We start from the raw sequence: 24434 nt of genomic DNA on the forward strand, positions 1-24434 counted from the left end.
ACCTGCGTCATATGCCAGAAGGCCAAAGTCCAGCATCACGTCAAGGCTCCAGTGGCTGTGTTCACTGTTCCGGAGCGTCGTGGGGCCGCTTCCGCCTTCTCAGGGTTATACTCATCTCCTCACCATAGTGGACCGCACCACTAGGTGGCCAGAGGCAATTCCTTTGGTTTCCACCACGTCGGCAGACGTCGCTAGAGCTTTCATCTCCTGTTGGGTTGCCCGTTTCGAGGTACCGGCGGACATCTCTTCTGACCGCGGGCCACAATTTTCCTCGGATCTTTTGGAACGCTGTGGCTCAGGGGCTCGGTACCAAACTTCATCGCACCACCGCCTATCATCCGCAGGCAAACGGCCTTTGCAAGCGATTCCACAGGTCGCTTAAAGCCTCTTTTTGGGCCAGTCTTCAAGGCGCAGGATGGGTGGACAGACTCCCATGGGTCCTGTTGGGTCTCCGTACGGTGCCCAAAGTCGATCTACAATCGTCTTCGGCTGAACTCGTCTATGGCCAGCTGCTCCGTGTACCAGGAGATTTCCTCCCTTCTCCCACAGAGCCACGGTCCGCCTCCCGGCAACTCGTTCGCCACCAAGAAGCGGCCAGATGCTTTGCTCCGATACCTACGTCCAATCGCGGTTTGCAGACCTCGTACATGCCACCGGGACTGAAGAATGCGGAGTATGTTTTCATCCGCCATGATGCTCACCGGGATCCGCTCAAGCCCCCTTACACTGGTCCTTTCCGCGTCATCGAACCAGGAGACAAATCCTTTTCGGTCGACGTCGGAGGGAAGCCGGATCACATCTCGGTGGACCGCTTGAAGCCGGCTCACCTGGACCTGGACCACCCTGTCGTAGTCGCTCAACCACCCAAACGTGGCCGACCGCCCGTTGCCGCCGCACCAGATCAACCAAAGCCGGCTGACAACTCAACCGCGCTCGCCGCGCCTGCTCAGCTGCAACCGACTGCCAACTTGACCACCGGTCGTCAACTTCCTCTACCAGGGTATCGAAGTCAATCGGACAGGCTCATCAGGCCCCCTCCTCGCCTCACCTTTTCTGTTAAAGACAGTTCTGGGGGGGCGCATGTGGCGGAGCCACCAAAGGACTCAGAGCGGTTGTACATAATTCCTTTAACAGCAATGTAGTTACTGTCTGTGCCAGTACCTTTAATTACACTGTTTGACTGTACAATGCCTAGTTACCTTTACAGCACGGTTTCAACGTGATGACGTCATGCCGTTAGTCACGTGATGCCCCAATGGCGGGAAGAACGTCATGACGTCATGACGTCAGTCTTCTGACCGGAGGATCAGTCCTCGTGGAGCCCTCAAGGAGAGTAGACCTGTTATTGATGTGTTCTAGCAGTTTCCAGTTTAAACCCGTTTGGTTTCATTAATGTTCATTAATTTAATTACCTGAGTCGTACTCAGTCTTTTTGATAGGATCCTCCGTTCCTACAACATAGTAATAAGAACACAAGGAGACACAACATGGTGGCAGCGGTATAAGTGAGTACAACTTGTGCCATACGAACTACGAATAAGACGAAAAGTGAATATATGAGCTGATCGTGAGTGCCGGTGTCTGCGGTGATTGAGTGTGAATCGTACGGGCAACTAAGATGGCGGCTGCTGCTGCACTGACTGCGCAAATGCAACCCCTCATGAACTGGGAAGCCGACGATATAGTAGAGGCATTCCGCAAGTTCAAACAGAAATGTGACCTTACATTCAAAAGCTTCCTGAAGGGTACTGCCAATGAGGAGGTTAGTTACATTCTGTTGTGGACAGGAGAAAAAGGTCTAGATTTGTATAGTAGCTGGAGTTTGACTGAAGAGGTACAGGAACACCCTGCGACAATCTTTGAGAAATTCAGCAACCATCTAGAGCCTAAATCCAATCACCGTATACACAGATACAAATTCCAGAGTCTAAGACAGGAACCCAGTGAAACAGCTGATAATTTCCTGACAAGGCTGAGAAATGAAGCCAGCAAGTGTGCATTTAAGGAAATGGAGGAAAGGCTTGTGGATCAGCTGATATGGGGGTCAGCGCATGCAGAGGTACAAAAAGCCCTGATAGGGAAGGAAAAGCTCAAAATAACAGAGGCTAGATACTGCGAGAGCTCATGAAGCAGCAAATGAGAACACTGATTTCTCAAACGGCTGACATGCGGACGGCTTCTGAGACGGACAACAGAGTGGATACAGTGAGAAAGTACAACACACAAGGACATGCACATGACAACGGGAGAAACGTGCAGAAACTGTGGAAGACCGCACAATTATACAGACAGGAGGAAATGTCCAGCATATGGAACAAGCTGCAATGCATGTGGCAAACTAAACCACTGGGAAAAGAGGTGTAGAACGAAGAAAGAAGAAACATACATCAAAAACAAAGGCAGACAGTAGAACCAGGGAAAGAAACACAATATCCATGCCATGGATGAACAGGATGATGATGATTATGGTCATGATAATACACTAAACATCGAAACCATAAAGGTACAGCTTCACGAGATGTCCAGAGCGGAAAATACTCCGAAGAGAGAATTGCACACCATCATCCAAATCGAAAAGAGGGTCAAAGGTCAGCCCACAACCATCAACTTAAAAGTTGAAGCTGGACACAGGGGCTCAGAGCAACATTCTCCCATTGAGACTGTACCAGCAGATCTTTCCCGAAAACTTGAGAGATGACTACCCGAAAAATGGTTGTTTAAAGGCAAGTAATGTCACGCTGACAGCATACGGGGGGGAGTGAGATTAAACAACTCGGAATAACCTTTGTCAAAGGGACACATAAAAGAAAGAACATCAACTGCATGTTGTATGTCACCGACACTGAGGGGCCAGCGATCCTGGGATTGAAGAGCTGCGAGAAGCTGAGATTGATCTCAGTGAATCAGGAGCTGACGGAAACATCACTGAGGATAGACAGCAACACTCCGCTGGAGAATCACCCACAAATCAAGAGTAAAAAAGACTTGATAGACATGTATCCGGAATGTTTCGATGATACAGTGGGATGTTTCGGAGATTTCCAATACCACATCACCATCGATCCAGAGGTAAAGCCCGTTATCCATGCTCCACGAAAAGTACCCATCGAGCTGAAGACAAAGCTTGAAAGAGAGCTAAAGGAGATGGAAGAAAAGGGAGTGATCGTAAAGGTCACTGAACCCACAGACTGGGTAAACTCAATTGTGATACGAGAAAAGCTAAACGGGCGTCTCAGAATATGTTTGGACCCCCAAAGATCTCAACCAGGCGATAAAGAGGGACCACTATCCCACCCCAACGCTAGAGGAGATTACGCCATCACTGGCAGGAGCCAAGGTTTTCTCAAAACTAGATGCCAGAAATGGATATTGGAACGTGAAGTTGGATGAGGAATCAACAACACTGACAACATTCAGCACACCATTTGGGCATTACAAATTCCTGCGGCTACCATTCGGGTTAAAGGTCAGTCAAGATATCTTTCAACAGAAAGTAGATGAGACATACAGAGGCTGTGGAGGAGCTATAGGAATAGCTGATGATATTCAGATCTATGGAGCAGATGAAAGAGACCATGATATGCACCTACATGATGCCATGGAGCGTACCAGGATTGCTGGCATCAAGTTAAATGCTGATAAGTGCATAGTTAAAGTCAAGGAATGCCAATTCTTTGGTATGATTTACACACCAGAGGGAGTCAAGCCAAGTCCTGAGAAGATTGCGGCGATTGCTGAAATGAAACCACCCAGAGATAAGAAAGAGCTGAGGAGTTACCTCAGCTTGGGCCAATACATGAGTTCTTTCATCCCAAACATGTCGGAACATACAACAAATCTTAGCGAGTTACTGAAAGAAGACGCCGAATACCAGTGGTCTGAATCACATTGTAGGGGGGCATCTTTTACCTGGTTTACGGTAATTTACCTTCCTTTACCTGGTCAAGCAGCCTTTTGCTGTTGCACTCTGACCAATCCCAAACAGCGGTTTCGATTCGCTAAACCCACCCTTCCAGTTCTGACTGGAGGAACTTATAATTAATGATATATTAAAACGGACAAATGATCTGGATGTGAGAAAGTCAAATTTTATTAAACTAAATAAACTACACCACACGATTTTAGTACAACAGTTAAAATTGCTTAACAGGGGAAGGCAGACGGCAAAAACGAGGAATAAATGGCTACAATGTTAACCTTACAATCTTAGCAACATTTCCCTTAAATTACCACCCCTTTACTTCTCACTAGGTTGCCTTGTTGAGGAGTCAGAAACCTGCTCACCTGTGGTCCAAGGAATAAGAGAGAGATATGCTTCTGAGAAGCTATCTTTATATCCTGGGAGCTCCTGCTGTTTTGGCACTGATAAGGTCTGTGTGCAAATTCGCGCCGAAAAGTTCGAATACACAAGAGAAAGGCCATGATTGGCTGATTCAAACGGGCTATTTCCCAGTGGCCAAACTGCTTCCATTGTCTGGAATGGGTTTTGAATAAAGCTTGGAGTGGTTTGAATGTGTCTTCATTCTGGGGCCGAAACGCTCCCGCCCACACCCAGAGTTTTCTGGGCTAAAACAAAAGGATTCAAACCGTCCCCTATTGTCTGGGATGGGTGATTCAAACCCATTCAATCTTAAATTGTTCCATTTCTTAGTCTAAACGGTCTCTTCCGTAGTTTAGGTGTGTCTCATGGTGTGTGATGGGTTTTGAATGGAGTTGGATTACTAGGTAAACAGAAGCCCTTTGTCCTGCGGTCACTGAAACCACAGCCTAAGTGGATAATTCTTTGTGTCAACATCCCTGCAGCAGTTTCGGTAAACAAGCATCGATTGCCTCTGAAGGGAGGGGAAACTTCCTTTTTGATTGACAGAATCTGACTGCCACTGCTTCGATCCTCCCCCTTTTCACAGACATCCACGAGCTGCTTGCAAGCCTCTTTGTCCTTGGCCATGCTTTTCTGACGGCCATTTTTAGACCCCTTTGCAATTTACCAAACTCAAGGGTACAAATTTTAATAAAATGTACTGTCTTAAAGTGTGCGAATTTTTCCACAAAGTTCCTCGATTCCGGTGTTGTCCACGCGCCGCCCAGCTCAACGCAGCCTTTCTGCGATTCTGGGTATGTTTTAAAACATTGTCCAACCCAGAGGCAATTTAAAACACGCAAAGTCTTCGTCCACGATGTAGATTAATATTTCACGATCTTTGGGGCTGAGGGGATTTTTGCGAACCCCTACAACATGAAAGGAATTTCAGACAACTTGAAGAACTGTTGTGCAAAAGAACAAGTCTGTCATATTATGACAGAAGAAGACCAGTCACTCTACAAGTAGACGCTTCTACCAGAGTACTAGGGGCAGCTCTTGTGCAGGAAGGAACGCCAATAGCTTTCGCATCAAAGGCCTTGACGTCAGCCGAGACGAGATACGCCAACATAGAAAGAGAACTATTAGCAGTAGTGTATGGATGCGAGAAATTCCATACATACCTGTATGGAAGGCAGTTTACAATAGAGAGTGACCATCGTCCACTAGAACAGATCTACAAGAAGAATCTGTGCAAAGCACCTACAAGACTGCAAAGACTACTTCTAAGGCTCCAAAGCTACGACCTCACGCTTAAATATAAGCCAGGAAAGGAAATGGTGCTAGCAGATGTGTTGTCTCGATTGTCACCATATGAGAAACATGAGGTGGAGGGTCTAACAATAAAAATCCACCACCTAGTGAGTGTTACCCCTACAAAGCTCAGTCAAATCAGAGATGAGACTAGCAAAGATGATTTGTATATGATAATAATAGTTTAGATACAATATTTTTAAAAATTAAATTTCATGTTTTAGTTTTTTTGAGAGAGGGATGTTACATCGTTATATTATTACATCGTTAAATGGAACTACTTGTTACATCGTTATATGGAACTACTTTGGTTAGTGTATTTATATTGCTATGTGGCACACTGTGAAAGGCAGTACGCAGTGCAAGGTCGGACATCTTGTATCACTCCGCACCATGCGGCAGCAACATCATAAAAGCAAGAATACAACTGAGAAAGTCGTAAACTAAAAATGAGTTAAAAGTGCCTGTATTACATAGTAATAAGAACACAAGGAGGCACAACAACCTACACCCAAAAAACAGATTATCTGGTCGTTATCACAATGCTGTCTGTGGGAGCTTGCTGTATGCAAATTGGCTGCTGCTTTTCCTACATTATAACAGTGACTACACTTCAAACGTACTTCATTGTCTGTAAAGCACTTTGGGACATCCTGAGGTTGTGAAAGGCGCTATATAAATGCAAGTCTTTTTTATTTTCCGTACTCCTAATCTCATGTGGCCAGTCTGTTTCCAAATCTCTTCACTCGCCTATCTATCTTCTTAAATGTTGACATGGTCTCTGTTTTAATCACTAACTCCAGTACCGCATTCCACAGCCCCTCAACCCTCTGTGTGACAGTTTCTCCTGCTCTCTGTCCTAAACCTCTTGCATTTAATTTTATCTGTGTCCCTTCATTCTAGACCCCTGAACCACTGGAAACAGTCTGTTTCTATCGACTCTGCCCTGCCCCTTTTATAATTTTAAACCCCTCTAGCAAATCAATCTGACCACTTCATGGTCCTTATACTGGTACCAGCTTTTTAAAAATGATTTAAAACTCAAACTGCCATGATGGGATTTGAACCCACATTCTCTGAATTATTGCTTCAGGCCTCTGGATTACTAGTCCAGTAACATAAACATTACACTAACTTACCCCTATTGACTTGGATCAGTCCCTTCTTTATCTTCGAAGCTTTGGTCAGTTCACCTCAAAGTCTGTTTTTCCAAAGAATCATAGAATATATAGTACAGAAGGCGTCCATTCGGCCCATCATGCCTGTGATTGTGAGGAGTCACCAATCTTCCTTCACCATTTCTTATAAATTCCAGACACCTGGAATCATCATGATTATTGCTTATCTCTGTCCCTCTGGAGCTGATTAGAACTGCACACACTTCCCCAGTCGGGTCTGAGCAGCATCTTGTATAACTATACAATGCTTTCTTGGACTTGTGTCCCATTCATCTGCCAGTGCAATCAGGCAGAAGTGATGGGGTGACAGCAGGCTAGAGTTTTCAAAACCTGCGGACTGTCGGAGGCAGGAACGACCAAAGCAGGTGAAGAATTCCACAATTTGAGGCCCTGGCAACAATGAGTTGGAGTAGGAGACTGCGATGAGTGTTGATTTCAGCACAGAGGGAAGAAGGTGTAAGACAGTGTATTTGGGTCTTGGGCGGAACAAGAGACCTCAAGGGATCTCCTGTTTGTTGGCACAGTGTGGAGGGAGCTTCACTCTGTATGTAACCTGTGCTGTACTTGCCCTGGGAGTGTTTGTTGGCACTGTGTAGAGGGAGCCCCACTCTGTGTATCTAACCCGTGCTGTACCTGCCCTGGGAGTGTTTGATGAGACAGTGAGGGAGATTTACTCTGTATCTAATTTGTGCTGTACCTGCCCTGGGATGCTGAAATGGGAAAGTGTTCGATTCCCCAGCTCTAATATCCCACACTTTTATGAGGGGCAAAAGTCCCAAATAAGCCTGAACTCACTGTTGTGTTTTGTCTTCCTGCAGATGATGGAAGGTTGGGACCAGTGATTGAATGTCATGAGGACAATGTCATAACAAAATCTGCCACTGGGATCTGCACTTATGACACCGAAAATGCTGAGGGACTCCACCAGAGCCATCTGTGAGTGGATACGATTTAACTCCGGTTAGCAAGTGGTTTTGATTTGAAGTCCAGATCAGTTTTAGTAACAGTTTGTGAAGGGTCACAATCCCAGCTAGCATTGAGAGCCTATCAGGCATGGCTCGCCACAGGGTGATGGGATTGGGGTCTGTGCCCACCATTTTTTTTCCTCCCACACCCTGAGCCCCTGAGTTCAATTTTGACTAATTGGATAGCTGTTTGAAAGAGCTGGTGTAAGCACGATGGGCCGAATAACTTTCTTCTGTGCTCTATTTAAAATTCTCATCCTCGTGTTCAAATCCCTCCATGGCCTCGCCCCTCCTTAAATCAAATCAAATCAAATCAAATCAACTTTTATTGTCATTGTTAGTGCACAAGTGCAGTACAACGAAATGTAGGCTTGCGGCTCCCGAGAGTGTACATTTAGATTAATCGCTGTAACCTTCTCCAGCCCTACAACCCTTCGAGATCTCAGCGCTCATCCAATTCTGGCCTCTTGCGCTCCACCATTTTTGACCGTGCCTTCAGCTGTATAGGCGCCAAGCTCTGGAATTCCTTCCCTAAACCTCTCTACCTCCCTCTCCTTTTTTTGAGACGTTCCTTAAAATCTACCTCTTTAACCAAGCTTTTGGCCACCTGACCTAATCTCTCCTTATGTGGCTCGGTGTCAAATTTTGTTTTATAATACTCCAGTGAAGCGCCTTGGGACGTTTTACTATGTTTAAAAGCGATATAGAAATGCAAGTTGTTTCTGTTATTCTATTTCGCTGAGTGCACCTGCCATATGAAGGCCAAACACATCTACTGACAGCGATTGGGGGAAAAATTATATCAAATGTGGTTCTATGACATCCTATTTTAACCAGGCCCCTTCACTTGCTATATGGAAGGTGGGGTAACCCTGCCTTGTAATAACAGCCTGCCTTCCTTGCAGCAAGAGACGGAGAGGGAGGCACTCCTAATCCCAACCTGGCGTCGACCCTAAAGCCAGGCCCAGGTGGAACTGGAAATCCGCTAAGGGTGAGGGGTGACTGGCAGTATTCTGAGCACTGCCACTCCACGTGATGGGGAGAAAGAGACGGGCGCTCGATGTACATGCTGGAGGAGGGGGTCATCACTGAAGGCACACGCTGGGGGAGGGGGTCATCACTGGAGGCACACGCTGGGGGAGGGGGCCATCATTGGAGGTTCACGCTGGGGGAGGGGGTCATCACTGGAGGTACACGTTGGGGGAGGAGAGTCATCACTGGAGGTACACGCTGGGGGAGGGGGTCATTGCTGGGGGAGAGAAATCATCACTGGAGATACACGCTGGGGGAGGGGGTTATCACTGGAGATACACGCTGGGGGAGGGGGTCATCACTGGAGGTACACACTAGGGGAGGGGGTCATCACTGGAGGTACACACTGGGGGAGGGGGTCATCACTGGAGGTACACGCTGGGGGAGGAGAGTCATCACTGGAGATACACGCTGGGGGAGGGGGTCATCACTGGAGGTACACGCTGGGGGAGGGGGGTCATCACTGGAGGTACAGGCTGGGGGAGGGGTGTCATCACTGGAGGTACATGCTGGGGGAGGGGGTTATTGCTGGGGGAGGGGGTCATCACTGGAGGTACATGCTAGGGGAGGGGGGTGCAGGCTTGCCCCAGCTTCTTTCACTTGGAGCAGGCCCAATATCTGTCTCCTCATCCCCACTCCCTGTAAATAGGCCGAAGCTGCTTCATTGGAGTTTGGTTCCCTTAAATATAGATTTACACAACAGGAAGGCCTTGACTTTAATTTGCATTCTTTATAGCCAAATTACAAATGGGCCTTTTGGCTTTGAGGGCAAAATAGTTTGTGTGATCGTGCCTCTGTTACCATCTGTAAATTGCTGATTAATTCCGTTTGTGATGCATGTCACGGCCGCCCTCCGCAGACCGTGACCCAACGAATAGCACATACCGAGCGCTCGGGGTCCGAGGCATGTTCGGGGTGAACGCTTTAAGGAGTATTACTGTTTTTTGAGCCAGTTTTTAATAACAGCAGTCTGTTTGAGGTTTGGGCCTCGGGTTCCATTGGGGGATGCGGAAAGGGGAGCGATTGGGTCCGTGGCTGCCGACTCTTGTTCCTTCTGGTCAGGTTCAGGTGCTCTGTCCTGGCCACACTCCCAGCTCGAACCCAACGTGGAATAGTTTCATTTCTCCGCCTCAGGCCCTGCTGTGTGGCTGCCAACGCCACCACTTCCTAGTTGCCTGGCAATGGGTGTCACTGCAGGTGCTCTCTTGACAGGAGGACAACAGCAACAACTTGTATTTATAGAGCGACTTTTTAATGGAGTAAAACGTCCCAAGGCACTTCACAGGCATGCGAAGGCTCACAACAGGAAAGAAAGGACTTTAATTTATATAGCGCCTTGCATGACCCAAAGCGCTTTACAGCCAGTGAAGTACTTTTTGAAGTGTAGTCACTGTTGTAATGTAAGAAAACTGGTTTGATACCATTTGTTAGAAGCATTCAAAATCGTGACTGGGTTTTATAGGGTAAAATAAGGAGAAACTGTTTCCAGTGGCAGAAGGATTGGTAACAGATTTAAGGTAATTGGTAAAAGAACCAGAGGCGACATTTATTTACACAGCGAGTTGTTGTGATCTGGAATGCGCTGCCTGAAAGGCTGGTGGAAGCGGATTCAGTAGTAATATTCCGAAGAGAATTGGATAAATACTTGAAGGGGAAAAATTTACAGGGCGATTGGTGAAAGAGCAGGGGGGAGTGGGACTAATTGGATAGCTCTACCAAAGAGCCAGCACAGGCACGATGGGCCTCCTTCTGTGCTGTATCATTTTATGATTCTATGAATGCAGCAGCCAATTTGCACACAGCAAGGTCCCACAAACAGCAATGTGATAATGATCAGATAATTTGATTTTTAGGGGTTGGTTGAGGGATAAACATTGGCTAGGACACTGGGGAGAACTCCCCTGCTCTTCTTCGAAATAACTTCATAAAGAAAGGCTCCATAAAGTTATATTGTATGAATGTCTAGTTCCTATCCAAAGACTGAGGTCCACTCAGGCGCTTAAACAAAACGAAGTTTAATGGAAACTAACAGGTTTAAACAAGTAACTGCAGGAGAACATCGAGTGTAGGTCTATTCAGTTCGGAGGCTCCACGAGGACTGCTGGCTGGTCCCGTGGTTGACGTCATGACGTCATCACGTTCTTCCTGCCAGTGGGGATCACGTGATGTACAGCGTGACGTCATCGCGTTTAACCGCGCTGTTAAAGTAATCACGCTCAATACAAGTAAACAGTATAAATAAAGATACAGACTCAGGCTGTAGTTAACATGTTGTTAAAGGGAATTATATACAAACGGTCTGAGTCCTTTAGTGGCTCCGTCACAATATAACGCTTTTAACAACCTCCGGACATCCCAAAGTGCTTTACAGCCATCAAAGGACCTTTTTCTTTTGAAATGTAGTCGCTGTTGTAATGCCATGGGAACTTTTATGTCCACCTTTAAGGGCAGATGGGGCCTCGGTTTAACGTCGCATCCGAAAGGCGGCATCTCTGACAGTGCAGCACTCCCTCCGCCTGGATTATGTGTTCAAATCCCTGGAGCGGTACTTGAACCCACGACCTTCTGATTCCATGGCAAGAGTGCTGCCAACTGAGCTATTTCTGACAGAGAAGGTGACGGAATTGGCTTACTCACGGCTCGGCATACCTGCGAATTACTCACCCACCATCCCTCTCTGTCAAGGGATTGTGTGTAGCACGGGGAGTGTGATAATCCCTGTACAGTACCGAACCATTTTAAGATGTGTGATGCGCTGGGGCTCGCAGTGTTGCTGAATCAGCCTTGTTTACATTGCAGCTCTCGCACACTAGTACCAGGAGACTAAACAAAGACGTGTGTTTTTGGAAAAAGGTGAACGGGGACTTAGACATCATTGGGGGGGAAGGGGTGAATTTGCACAGAGGTTGTCCCCTTCTGTCCGGTGTAACTTGGGCAGAAGGGCATTGGAAACCGCAAGGGGTGGGGGGTGGTGGTGGAGAAACTGGTGTAAACAAGCGGGAGAACCCCCCCCCCCCCACCCAATGGGAATGCACTCCCCGTGACATCATTGTGAGATGCAGAGGCCCTAGAATCACAGAATGATACAGCACAGAAAGAGGCCATTCAGCCCACCGTGCCTATGCTGGCTCTTTGAAAGAGCTATCCAATTAGTCACATTCCCCTACTTTTTCCCCATAACCCTGTACATTTTTCTGTTTCAATTACATATCCATTTCACTTTTGAAAGTTACTATTGAATCTGCTTCCGCCACCCTTTCAGGCAGTGCATTCCAGAACATTAAAAAAAAAATCTCAACTGCCCTCTGGTTCTTTTGCTAATCACCTTAAATCTGTGTCCTCTGGTTACTGACCCTTCCACCAGTAGAAACAGTTTCTCCTTATTTACTCTATCAAAACCCCTCAATGAAATCTCTTCTTAACCTTCTCTGCTCTAAGGAGAACAATCCCAGCATCTCTAGACTCTCCGCGGGTCTTCTCCCGATCTCCCGTTGTAATTTTAGGGGAGAGACTGGCAGAACTCCCTAAGAAATGGCGGGAGACCGGGGGAGCCTTGTGGATTTCCGGGGCCCGAGCGTTTTAAAGGTTTGGAATCTGACCAGGGTTAGAGTCCATATTAATCGTTGGAAGCCGGGCAACCTCTAAATGTAAAAGCAAAAGAGTGTGTTTCTAGAAGCAATAATATAATTGCAGCCCGCACCGTTGAGCTGACTGTCCCAGCACAGGCTGGGTGGTACGAGGCTTTGGCGTGGGTAAGCACGGCTCGGGATTTTTGGAGAAGCATTGGTGCGAGCCGAAGTTGCTGTGTGCCCCTCACTTACAGCAGGAAAAAAAAGTGGGATGGCGGGAGGCTGTGGAGGAGTTAGTTATGAGAAAAATATCGGCCAGGACACATGGGGAGAACCTCCCCTGCTTCTCCTCGAAATAGTGCCGTGGGATCTGTTACAGCCACCTGAGAGGTCAGACGGGGCCTCAGTTTAACATCTCATCTGACAGTGCAGCACTCCCTCAGCACTGGACTGGAGTGCTGGCCTGGATTATGTGTTCAAGTCTCTGGAGTGGGACTTGAACCCACGACCTTCTGACTCAGAGGCGCTACTAATGAGTCAAAGTAACACTATATATTGATGCCCGTCAGTACCCCAAGACACAGGTTTACAGGCCCTGCTGGACAGCACAGAACTATCACTGGGTGGCAGGATTCTCCGGCACACAGCACTTGCTAGGAGTCACCCCTGTGGACATCAGGGCTCCTCACATCAGGTCTGTGGTTTACATGATCACAAAGGGCTTCCATCTAATTGCTGCTCAGGTGGTATCTGATCACAGAAGCAAGTCAATGCCTGTTAATCCAGGAAGGGCTCACAATGCTTTCATCTGACAGCAGTCCATGATGCCTGTGCCATTTGAAGGCTTATGTGGGTTGGGCCTTTAGTTGCTGGGTGTTCAGGCCCATAGTTGATGAGCATCCCAGAGAAACCCCTAAACAGCAGCAGAATACAGTGTGGCACAGGCCTCAATCAGAATTGCCTTGGAGCACATCATTGGTGTCCTCAAGCAAGGATTCTGCTGTTGGATGCTTCTGTAGCCTTGCACATGTGTTGAAACATGCTGCACGTTATCTTAACCTTGCTTTATAAAGTTACATCATGCAGTAGGGTGAATCTTGACTGACATTGTCAAAACAGAGGACGTGGTCAAACTGCAGTTATCTGGTTTGACCGCACCTTGAATACTACGTTCAGTTCTGGTCATCGAACTATCAAGAGAGACAGTCGAGCTCTGGAGGCAGGGCAGAGAGGAGCTGCAAATTGATCCTTAGTCTCCGAGGTTTGAGTTATGGTCGCTTGGTGAAGGAAGTTGGGATTATTGTCCTGGGCGGGGGGCAACACTCCCTGTGAGCTGCGCTTTGTTCTGCGCGGCCTGTTTCTGTTAATGCGCGGTCCCTTTACGTTTCTGTGCGTGCGCGGTAATGATAATGGAAAATCCGGTGAGCGGCCTGTGCGGGACCATTCTGATCACCGCACAGCCGTACACGCATGCAGCTTAGCGGGAACATGGGGTGGGGGGTGGGGGGAGAGGAGGAAGGGAAAGAGGAGACTTCAGGTAATCTAATTGAACTTTGAGATTGTGAAGGGAATTGATCCAGGAAAAGCGTTGACTATGGTGAAGAGTTGAAATTCTAGGGGATGCAGGTACAAAATGAAGGAGAGAGGAGGATAGAAAGACTTAAAAGACTTGCATTTCTGTAGCACCTTTCGCAACTTCTGGACGTCCCAAAAGGCTTCCCAGCCAATGAGGTACTTTGAAGTGCAGTCTCTGTTGTAAACGCGGCAGCCAATTTGCACACGGCAAGATCCCACAAACAGCAATGAGATAAATGACCAGATAGTCTGTGTTGGTTGAGGGATAAATATTGGCCAGGACACCGGGAAGAACTCCCCACTCTTCTTCGAATAGTGCCACGTGATCTTTTACATCCACTTGAGAGCAAATGGGGCCTCGCTTTAACGTCTCATCCGACAGTGCTGCCCTGAATTTTGTGCTCCGTTTCTGGAGTGGGACTTGAACCCACGACCTGTCTGACTTTGTGGCCAGAGTCCTACCACTGAGCTACGGCTGAAGTCGAGCATTATTTCTCCTGCCATAGTGTAGGAGAATTGTGGAATGATGTTGGTGGGGAAGGACGTTGAAGTGAGTGGTGTAAATGGGTTGGAGAGACCATTAGGTGTGTTTCTGGAGAGAGAAGGCATTGCCATATATGGTGAGGATGCGGGTAGATGCATGTGATTAAAAAATGCACTTAATGGACTTTTTCCAGATCCCTGAAAATCCCTGGGGGGGCAGGAGAGAATTTTATCACCCTTTCCCCCCCCCCCCCCCCCAACCGCCTGATGGGAACAGGGGCAACTGGACGAGTGTTAGAATTGGCTTCAGAGCCCCTGGGTTAGCGCCCCATTCATGCTGGCCACCATTTTAACTGATGACTGTCATTTAAAGGCTAAGAAGCAGGCCAGAGCCTCGTAACTCTATGTAAATCAGAGTCCCATCATGCCAATGGCTTTCCCGTCACGTCAGAAACGACTGAGGTAAATGGAAATCTTTCCTTTGTGCGACCAGGAGGAGCAGGTGCGCTCCCAGTGTCCCAGGAGGAGACTCTCAGCCTTCACTGCCCTGCACTCTTCGGCACTTCCCTCCTGAACTTCTGCTGCTGCCCGCTGACCAGCTGGTCAGATTTACAGGGACGGAAGACATCGTGGGTAAATCCTTGGATAGACCATACTTTGGTCTCCATATTATAAAAAGGATATAGAGGCACTGGAGAAGGTGCAAAAAAGATTTACAAGGATGATACCAGAACTGAGAGGTTATACCTATGAGGAAAGATTGAACAGGCTGGGGCTCTTTTCTCAAGAAGGGAGAAGGCTGAGGGATTACCTGATGGAGGCCTTTAAAATTGTGAAAGGGTTTAATAGGGTAGATGTAGAGAAGATGTTTCCACTTGTGGAGAAATCCAAAACTAGAGGCCATAAATATAAGATAGTCACTAATAAATCCAATAGGGAATTCAGGACAAACTTCTTTACTCAGAGAGTGGTTAGAATGTGGAACTTGCTACCACAGGGAGTGGTTGAGGCGAATAGCAGAGATGCATTTAAGGGGAAGCTAGACAAGCACAGAATGGAAGGATTTGCTGATGAGGTGAGTTGAAGAGTGGTGGCAGGAGGCTTGTGTGGAGCACAAATTCTGGCATAGCCCAGTTGGGCCGAATGGCCTGGTTTTGTGCTGTAGACTCAATGTAATTATTTGGCAATGGTGTCAAGGCTCATAACTCCACAGCTCTAAGAAAATTGGAAGTTTCTCAAACTGACAATGATTGCCTGGTTGCCTCCAGAATAAGGGATAGCATTGGATTAGGGTGGAGAGCCAGACTCTCAATTCAGTACCAGCTATCGGAGTCGTCTACTGTCCGAGATGTCTTAGATTGTCTGGAATTTCTATTCTGTTCAAGTAGAAGTCTCTGATGATGAAGATCATGTTGTGCCTTTTCATTGCTGAGGGAGAGCGGTGAATCTAGGCACAGTCGTTGTGAAAGGTAACCGCAGCAACCAAACTAAGGACGTGGGCTCTGTTTAGAATTAAAGTTGTGTTTGAAAACCAAATTGAGACGCCGCTGGAGAGTTTCCAGAAAACAGCTGGGCTGCACTCGCTGAAGAGAAGTGCCACATTGTCAGTCTCCAGTCGTGGAGACAACCAGCTGTGTGTGCGAGAGAGAGATGGTCTCATCTTCAAAAAAATACAGCTTTCAACAAAAACAGGAAATGACAACAAAGACTTTTTCAGCTAACTGTCAACCAATGCTTCAATAATAACTTTCAAAAGGGAATTGGATATTTACTTGAAGAAAGATTTGCAGGGCTATGGGGAAAGAGCAGGGGAATGGGTTTAACTGGATAGCTCTTTCAAAGAGCCGGCACAGGCACCATGGGCCAAATGGTCTCCTTCTGTGCCATATCATTCTATAGTTTTTCCATGACTGACTCCCTCGGTAGGCTTCTCCTCACTTTCCCCAAGTGGGTGCTTTTTAATGCTGATCACCTACTAAGGATGTGCTATGACTAAGCTAGGGTACTTCAGCTTTGAAAAGAGAGGGACTTTATAGAGAGGTATGTACGGCATTTATGGGATAAACCTGGAACAGCAGATTAAGAGGGCACAGGTACAGGGCTGTGAAGGGCAAATGCAAGACAGATGTCTGGAAGCGTTTTTCCGTACACGGTGATTATCAGCGGGAACAGAGTGCTCAGCAGCTTAATCGAGGCCAGTCACTCACTGGAGAAGCCGATGCTGTAAAGGGAAGTCGGCAGGACTGATATTTTGGAAGGATGTGATCAAAAGTGTTGATTGGCTCCTTTCACTGACCCACCATGAAACGTTCAGCTTTCTTATGCAAGTTTCCTAATTCTGCAAACAATGACCAACGGGACAGTGTGTTCCCTTCCCCCATCTGTTTGTCGATCGTTATGTAATGTCACACCATAGGGCCAATTTTCCTCTGCCATGCTCCCAAATTAGCATCCAGAAAATGGGTGCAATGTAGAGGCAAAATGGGCACTAATCCTTTGCTCCCATTCTGCTCCTGAATAGCGCTACACCCAAACTTTCTCTGACTTTCCTGATGTCTGAAGAGGGTGCAAATGATTGCCAGAGGGCTTTGCACCTGTTGTGTATGTAATATGTGTGCTACTTTGAACCTATGGACAGGACTGCACTACTTGTTGGGCGTAGTGATACGCAGTACCACTCCTGGCCATAGGGGTATAAATAGTACTGTGGGTACTGATCTCCCCTCAGTTCCCGCCTGTGGGCATGAAGTAAAGACCTACGTATAGTCCCTACCTCCAACCAGTAAAGACCTGTTTTATTGTTACTGATTAAGTCTGAGTATTAATTACTTGAACAACTCACAGATTTAACACTGGCGACGAGTCTGATTCGGACCCTGCGGCAGTCACTCCACGGCAGCTTCGTCCACAGCCAGGACGTTGCAGAGAGGTTTCCACCCTCTCCACCCCACTGGAAGACATCCTGACCTCGGAGCCTCCATCGGCGACCGTCAGCTTCTTCTCCAGCTTGGTGGTGGGTAAGCCGTTGTCTGAGCCGGGCAGCGACGCGACAGGCAGTCCACCGCGTTGGCCGCACGAACGGGGCTGGGGGAGCTGGAGGAATAGGGCGCGAGAGCCGCTTCGAGCGGGAGGCGTTTCAACAGAGCGATCGCATCTCCTGATAAGAGCCGAGAGCCGCTTCGCGATCCAGCGATCGCATCCGCTGATAAGGGCCGCACTCGGGCGATCGCGGCGAAGATAAGGGCCGCACTCGGGGGCTGAAGGGAGACGGCGTTGGGGGACGGGTGAAGACCGCCAAGCGCGGTAAAACTGCCATTTTGTGGGCGGAGGACGACGGCAAGAGCGGGAAGCCGCCATCTTGGATAGCAGTAAAAAATAAAAAAAAATCTGAGAAATTGCAAATCTACAATGCCTAAACACGGGAATATTAGCACCTTTGATAGTGACCTCGAAGATTGGGCCATATATGTTGAAAGAGTAAAAAATTATTGTAAGGCCAATAAAATTCGTGACCAAGATAAAGCTCTAACATTATTAAATTTAATGGGTGCGAAGACATACGGGCAATTGAAACACCTGTTATCACCAGATGAACCGACGGATAAGACGTTCGATGAGATTGTTACTGTCCTGAAAGATCATCTAAACCCCACGCCGCTGATGCTAGCGGAACGATTTAAATTTTACGACAGAAGGCAGCTACAGCATGAAAGCAATGCTGATTATTTGCTGGAATTGCGTAAATTAGCGAAATATTGCCAGTTTGGAACGGGACTGACAGAGGCACTTCGAGACAAATTTGTGTGTGGTTTATTTAAACAGGATACACAAAAGCGACTGCTAGAGGAGAATGAGCTGACGCTTGAGAAGGCGGTCACTATGGCAGCAGCACACGAAGCCGCAGCGAGAGGCACGGCAGTAATGCAGCTACGGTCACCGGAGCTCAGTGCACACAAATTGGGTGTGAGTTCTGGCAAATGTTATCGTTGTGGAAAGACAACGCATGATCAGAACCAGTGTTGGTTTAAAAACCAAGAATGTAGAACTTGTGGTAGGCTTGGACATATAGCTAGAGTATGCAGGTCAGGGAAGAAGACCAGCAACAAGAAGTCACCGCAAGGAAAATACGCAAAGGTACACAAGGTGACCGAACAGGAGTCCGATTCAGACGCTAGCAGTAATGAACTGGCTAGCTTAAGCTGTAATGAACTGGCTAGCTTAAGAGTACTCAACGCTGGTAAGGGTGCAGACCTCCAGACAATTTGGGTCACTCTTCAGATAGAAGGAGTCCAAGTAAAACTGGAATTGGACACTGGATCGGCATTGACGGTCATAAATAAGAAAGATTACGGAAAGTTATTCCAACATATTCCCCTACAGGATACGGGGATTATATTGAAAACATACACGGGGCAAAGAGTGTACCCCATCGGGAAAATAGAGGTTGCAGTGGTCCACAAGGGCGAAGACAGTCAAATAATGGACTTATATGTGATATCTGAAGGAGGTTCTCCACTACTAGGACGGGAGTGGATTAGGAAAATGAATATGGACTGGCATTTCCTACAAACAATAACGAGTGAGAACTCGGTGAAGATAGTCGGCCCAGACTCTGGAACGGATGATGGTAAGCCCAACTCAGGTGCAAAAGACAAAGTTTCAGCACAGAATTCCACTGAGCAACAACAACATAGTTTAACTGTGGATTCTGAGTCTGGCAAGTCTACTGATGTGCCCATTTCTGAGGGACATCGGGCTCGAACTCAACTCCATTTCAAACTACAACAGCAATTAGAACAAATGCTTCGCCGTTTTGAGCAAGAGTTGAATGCAACGAAAGAGTTCTTTGATATAGAGTTGGAGAATCTGGAAAGACAACAGAAGCAGCTGATGGAGAAAATGGAGCAGGAGCACACAAAACGTCTGATGTCAGAGGAGTTAACGGTCAGCCAACTCCTGCATATGCTGAAGGACAGGACTCTGAAATGGGAAAAACTTGAACACGAACTTCAATATTCAAACGAAAGGGGTTCGGAGCTCTCAAAGGTTATTGGAAGAGCTGAGGTGGCAACACAGACTGAAATGACTGCAACAGAGCAGCCCTTGGATGCCAAAAGTACGCTGACTCACGTCAACGTAGAACAACAGACCGCTGAAACAGCTGCTCCGGTAGAGGGATTGAATAGTCCGATCAATCAATCTCCAAAAGAAGTTGAAGTAGTAAAATCTCAAATGAGGTCATTAGTAAACGACTTGCTGAAAGCCCAGAAAAAGCTGGATGAAGAGGTACGCATGAAGAAGTCTCTTCAGGAAAGATGTCTGGACTTGGAACAAAAGCTGGCTAACGCCCAGCTGGGTATGGAGGAAATAGAAGACCCTCTCGCTGGCCTAGATCAGGACGACACCGAATATTACTATGTCCTGTCCTGCCCAACTTGTAACTTCGACTCCCACCATACAGAAATCATGGAGGAGCACCGAAAGTCTACGGAACATCGGGAGAAGGTGGCTCTACTACGGAAAAAGGAGGAAGAGAAGGAGGAACTGCGCATGCAGCTGGCAGCTGACAGTGGAGCCCAGAGAGTCTCCAAGAAGCAGAAAAGGAAAAGTTGAAACAGAAGATGACCCATCTGAACCATTATTACCTCTACCAGATCACACACGTGGTCCCTCCGAACGGAGCCAATTCAGTTCGGAAGCTCAAACTGTTAAATCCATGGAAGGACTATTGAATGAGTCACTCCAGCAACGTGAACCGACTACACCACAGAGATTGAATCTGTGAACTGTTTTCCGCAGAGACTGAATCTGTGATCTGTTTTGACATGAAGTATCTATGTTATTCTGTTATGTAAACCTGAAGTTATATATGTATATATGTTATTACGTTATGTTAAATGGGGAGATGACTGTAAAGCTAGGAAGGGAGGAATGTTGTGTATGTAATATGTGTGCTACTTTGAACCTATGGACAGGACTGCACTACTTGTTGGGTGTAGTGATACGCAGTACCACTCCTGGCCATAGGGGTATAAATAGTACTGTGGGTACTGATCTCCCCTCAGTTCCCGCCTGTGGGCATGAAGTAAAGACCTACGTATAGTCCCTACCTCCAACCAGTAAAGACCTGTTTTATTGTTACTGATTAAGTCTGAGTATTAATTACTTGAACAACTCACAGATTTAACAGCACCCACATTTCCTTCAATGGCAGTTCAAAGGCAAACCGCCTCCATCTTTGCGCGATCAGCCTTCAGGGATAGGCTGGTATTGTGGTTGCAAGTTCCGATCCTTACAAAGCCGAGTGGGAAGTCCCACCTGCGGTAGGGACCCAACACATCCAGGATCTGTCCTACTTCCAAGCCATTCCACTGGACTCCTGCTGGAGCTATGGGGGACGTCCATTGGAATGGCCTAGAAAGTCCAGCCACCAGAACTCCAGACCTGCTCCCACACCCTGCCCGCCAAATGTTGAGCTATACTCTGCTCATAATCCAGGCTGACACTCCAGTGCAGTACTAAGGCGTCACGCCACACTTCAGATGAAATGTCTGCCTGTTCCATTAGCTCAGGTGGGCATTGAGGATCACATGGCACCATTCAAAGAAGAGCAGGGATTTCTCCTTCAACCAACACCATTTTTTTCTTTTATTAATTCTCGGGATGTGGGTGTCGCTGGCAAGACTGGCATTTTCCCATCCCTGGTTTCCAGGAAGGTGGTTGTGGGCCCTCTACTTGAACCGCTGGCTGCGCTTTGAAACAACTGAGCCAGGCCACTTCAGAGGGCAGGTTAAGAGTCAACTATGTCAGAGATTAATTGATTGTTCAGCTAGATACTGTTGGTGCAAAGTGGCTGCTGCATGTACCCACATAAACCACAGTCATAAATGTAATTCACTGTATTTAAAGCGTTTTGGCACGTTTGAGAGATGCAGTCAGGCTCTTTTTAAGTGCAGACTGATTCTTAACCAGCTGGTAATAAGCTAATGCTGCACACTGCTGGCAGTCTCGTTCCCTCTGCACAGGATACAGTGTTATGGATGGAGCACAGGTCCCAGCATTGGATTACAGCACTCTGGTAGAATATGACTTCGCTCTGAATATAATTTATGAGTCGCTCAGTAAGAATGTAATTTTAAAACAAAACCAGAAAAGAAACAGATGTAAGCTGATGACTTGGAGGGGACGCTGGTTTGCCTTTAGAAAAATTACACGTGGGACACTTTTCTTATTATCACAGCAGGGCTTTCTTAAAGGGGCATTAATTTTATTGGACAGAATTCTGTGCTCGCACAGATCTCCGTGCCCGATACTGCTGGGAGGGCAGGTTTGTAAAATCTGCTCTGTTTTCTGTACAGGAAGGTGCTGGGGGAGGGGGTGGTGGGTGCTGGAGGGAGCTGATGGTTCTGCTCTGCTGGTAACAGCAGACAGATCTGGGAAAGAGCAGGTGGCGGTGTAACTCCTAGGGTTGTCCTCTCCGGTTGGAGGCATTCCTGGAGGTTTGATGACGTGATGTTCTGACCACATGACATCTGATCCAGTCTCCATCTCTCTCTCTTACCCCCGCCTCCCCTGCCGCAAATTGCCAACCCAGTGAGCAGCTCCACCACGTGCTGTAACTGCCCCTGGTGAGGATTGGGGTGTGGGGGGGCTGCAGGCACCAATTTCGGTAGACTCCCGCCGACACCGGGAGGGTTGGGATCCCTACTCACCGGCTGATCGTCCAGTGAATCCGTTACTTCCTGAACACTCCACCAGACTCTGGATGCATGACTGCTGTGCAGTCCTGGTCCCAAGCGAACCCAGCGCAGCGACCGTCGTGTGAGTCTCTAACCACATCACAGCAAAGGGGTAGCTACAAGGTAAAGGAAGCGGCTTTCCTGCTGAGTGGTTCCCCGTTCCCTCTGGGGTTAACCTTAGCTGGGCCTCCTTTGGCTTAGCACTTGCAGCCCTGGCTCCCTCTCGCAACATTTTTATGTGGTTTGGCAGCTGATGTGAAATGTGGCCGGAGACCAAGAAGAAGCAAAAGATTGCTATGGAGGCGGGGCTATCCCAGCATCCACAGCAGTACTGAAAACTCTTAAAACTACAGGGCCAGTGAGAAAAAACAGGTGATCTGTGGAAACGGCGGTTTGGGAGGGGTGGGGCAGGGAAAGAGAGGATGGGAAAAAAGAAAGAGAGGAAAAAACCCAATGTGGATTTACGCAGGAGAAACAATTGCAGAGATACAGGGAAAGAGTAGGGGAGTGGGACTAACTCGATTACTCTTCAAGAGCCGGCACAGACTCGATGGGCCGAATGGCCTCCTTCTGTGACATACTATTCTATGAAAGAGAGACTTTTAAGTGGTTTTTGAAGGAAGGCGGAGAGCTGACCAACAGGGATGGTTTTAGGAGAGCATTCCAAAGAGCAGGAGTCAGTGACCGAGAACTATCTCCGTGATGGAGCAGAGGATGGAGAGGGGGCCAGAACTGAGGGGGAATCGCAGACGGCAAGGTTAGACGTGCGGCTGGAGATGATCAGTGACACCAGGCAGAGCAAGGCTGTGGAGGGGCCATTTTAATATGAGGAGCTTGAGGTCGATAAGCTGGGATGGGTTTGGAGAAGGGAACCAGTGAGGTGGTTGAAGACAGTGATGAGTGCGACAGGACACTGTGAGAGAGGACTTGACTCCAGAGACCTGGATTCATTGAGAAGGGAAGGGTGGTGAGGAGAGCATTTGGGTAATCAATGCTTGTAGCTGTGTTGATTTCTTTGTGGGTTCAATGACGAGACATTTATGAAAGAGAATGTCTTTTAATCTAAAGCTTGTTCAACTCTTTTAACAGCATTTACAGGAGACATCATGCTAGTGATGCATCTAGAACGAAACTGAAACTAAACTAAAATTGCCTTGCTTGTCTCGGTCACATGCCCTCTGCTGGTCAGGCACAAGCAATCAATACATGCAAACATGCTGGTAAGGCATCATAATCAAACAGGCAAATACCATCTCTATTTGCTGATATCATTACATCTCCTTTTCTTAAAACAAAAGTATTTTACTTTTAACTAACAACATGTTTTCTTTGTATTAATCTGCATTTTAACTGTAACACTTAATGAACTTACATTATCATTATCATGATCAAGGTTTTTTAACCTTACTTTGTGTGTTCACATGAAATATGTCAATACACTAGAACTTGAAGAAAGAATAAGATAACATTACTTCCTTCTATAACAATAGTCCTTAAATTTGCTCAATGAGTCTCTCAGGAGGCTTCACGTGTCTTGAGGATTTTCTGATTGATTGTCCTTGAATCTGAGTTGTTGCCTCAGATGATTGGTTCTCAGCTGTGTGATCAGGTTGTTCAACAGTATCAGCCTCTTGACCTGCTGTGGCTGGTCCCATGAGAAGATCTCGACGATTTCTTCTCAGAACAGCACCCTCATCTGTCTGAATGGTGTATGATCTTGGTTGAACTTCACTCAGGACAGTTCCCTTCTGAGTCCATGTGTTTGTTTTGTCTTTCAACCTTACTTGGTCACCAGTGTGGAGTTCAGGTAGGTTTTGTGTTCCTCTGTCATAGTAGTACTTTTGCTTTTCTTTCTGTTCTTTGAACTTCCTCACTTTCTCCCCCTCTTTTGTTTTCAGGAGGTTCTCCGGGATGGGTAGGTTTGACCTTAGCCGACGTCCCATCAGGAGTTGGGCTGGTGACTTACCACACTCGAGCGGCGTTGTGCGGTATATAAGCATGCTTTGGTAGAAGTCAGTTCCACTGTCTTTTGCCTTGTACATCAGTCTTTTCACTGTCTGGACCGATTTTTCCACTAGTCCATTGGACTGTGGATAGTGAGGACTTGACGTTGTGTGGACAAAGTCCCACTCTTTGGCAAAGTGTCGGAAACTTGCATTGTAAAACTGGGGTCCGTTGTCTGTGAAGACCTCGCTTGCCATGCCATGTCTGGAGAATATGGCTTTCATACATGTTATCACAGCATCTGCAGTGGTGGTGTACAGTCTACAAACCTCTGG

The 24434-nt window shown here is 47.3% G+C and overlaps 1 protein-coding gene across 3 annotated transcripts in view; it reads left to right on the plus strand.

The window, feature by feature from the left end:
- The window catches only part of il34 (interleukin 34), a 490136-nt gene that overhangs the window by 20926 nt on the left and 444776 nt on the right, over positions 1–24434 (plus strand). For 2 of the 3 annotated variants that reach the window (XM_085990974.1, XM_085990976.1), the window contains exon 2: positions 7611–7752. In XM_085990974.1, the coding sequence (XP_085847100.1) occupies positions 7689–7752 (64 nt within the window). In that variant the 5' untranslated portion in view covers positions 7611–7688. The remainder of the gene's footprint in view (positions 1–7610; positions 7753–24434) is intronic. The other variant, XM_085990975.1, reaches the window with a different exon arrangement.

Source organism: Somniosus microcephalus, chromosome 6, assembly GCF_052327205.1.
Source record: "Somniosus microcephalus isolate GS21.2 chromosome 6, FLI_Smic_1.0, whole genome shotgun sequence".
In the NCBI taxonomy this organism is placed as follows: domain Eukaryota; kingdom Metazoa; phylum Chordata; class Chondrichthyes; order Squaliformes; family Somniosidae; genus Somniosus; species Somniosus microcephalus.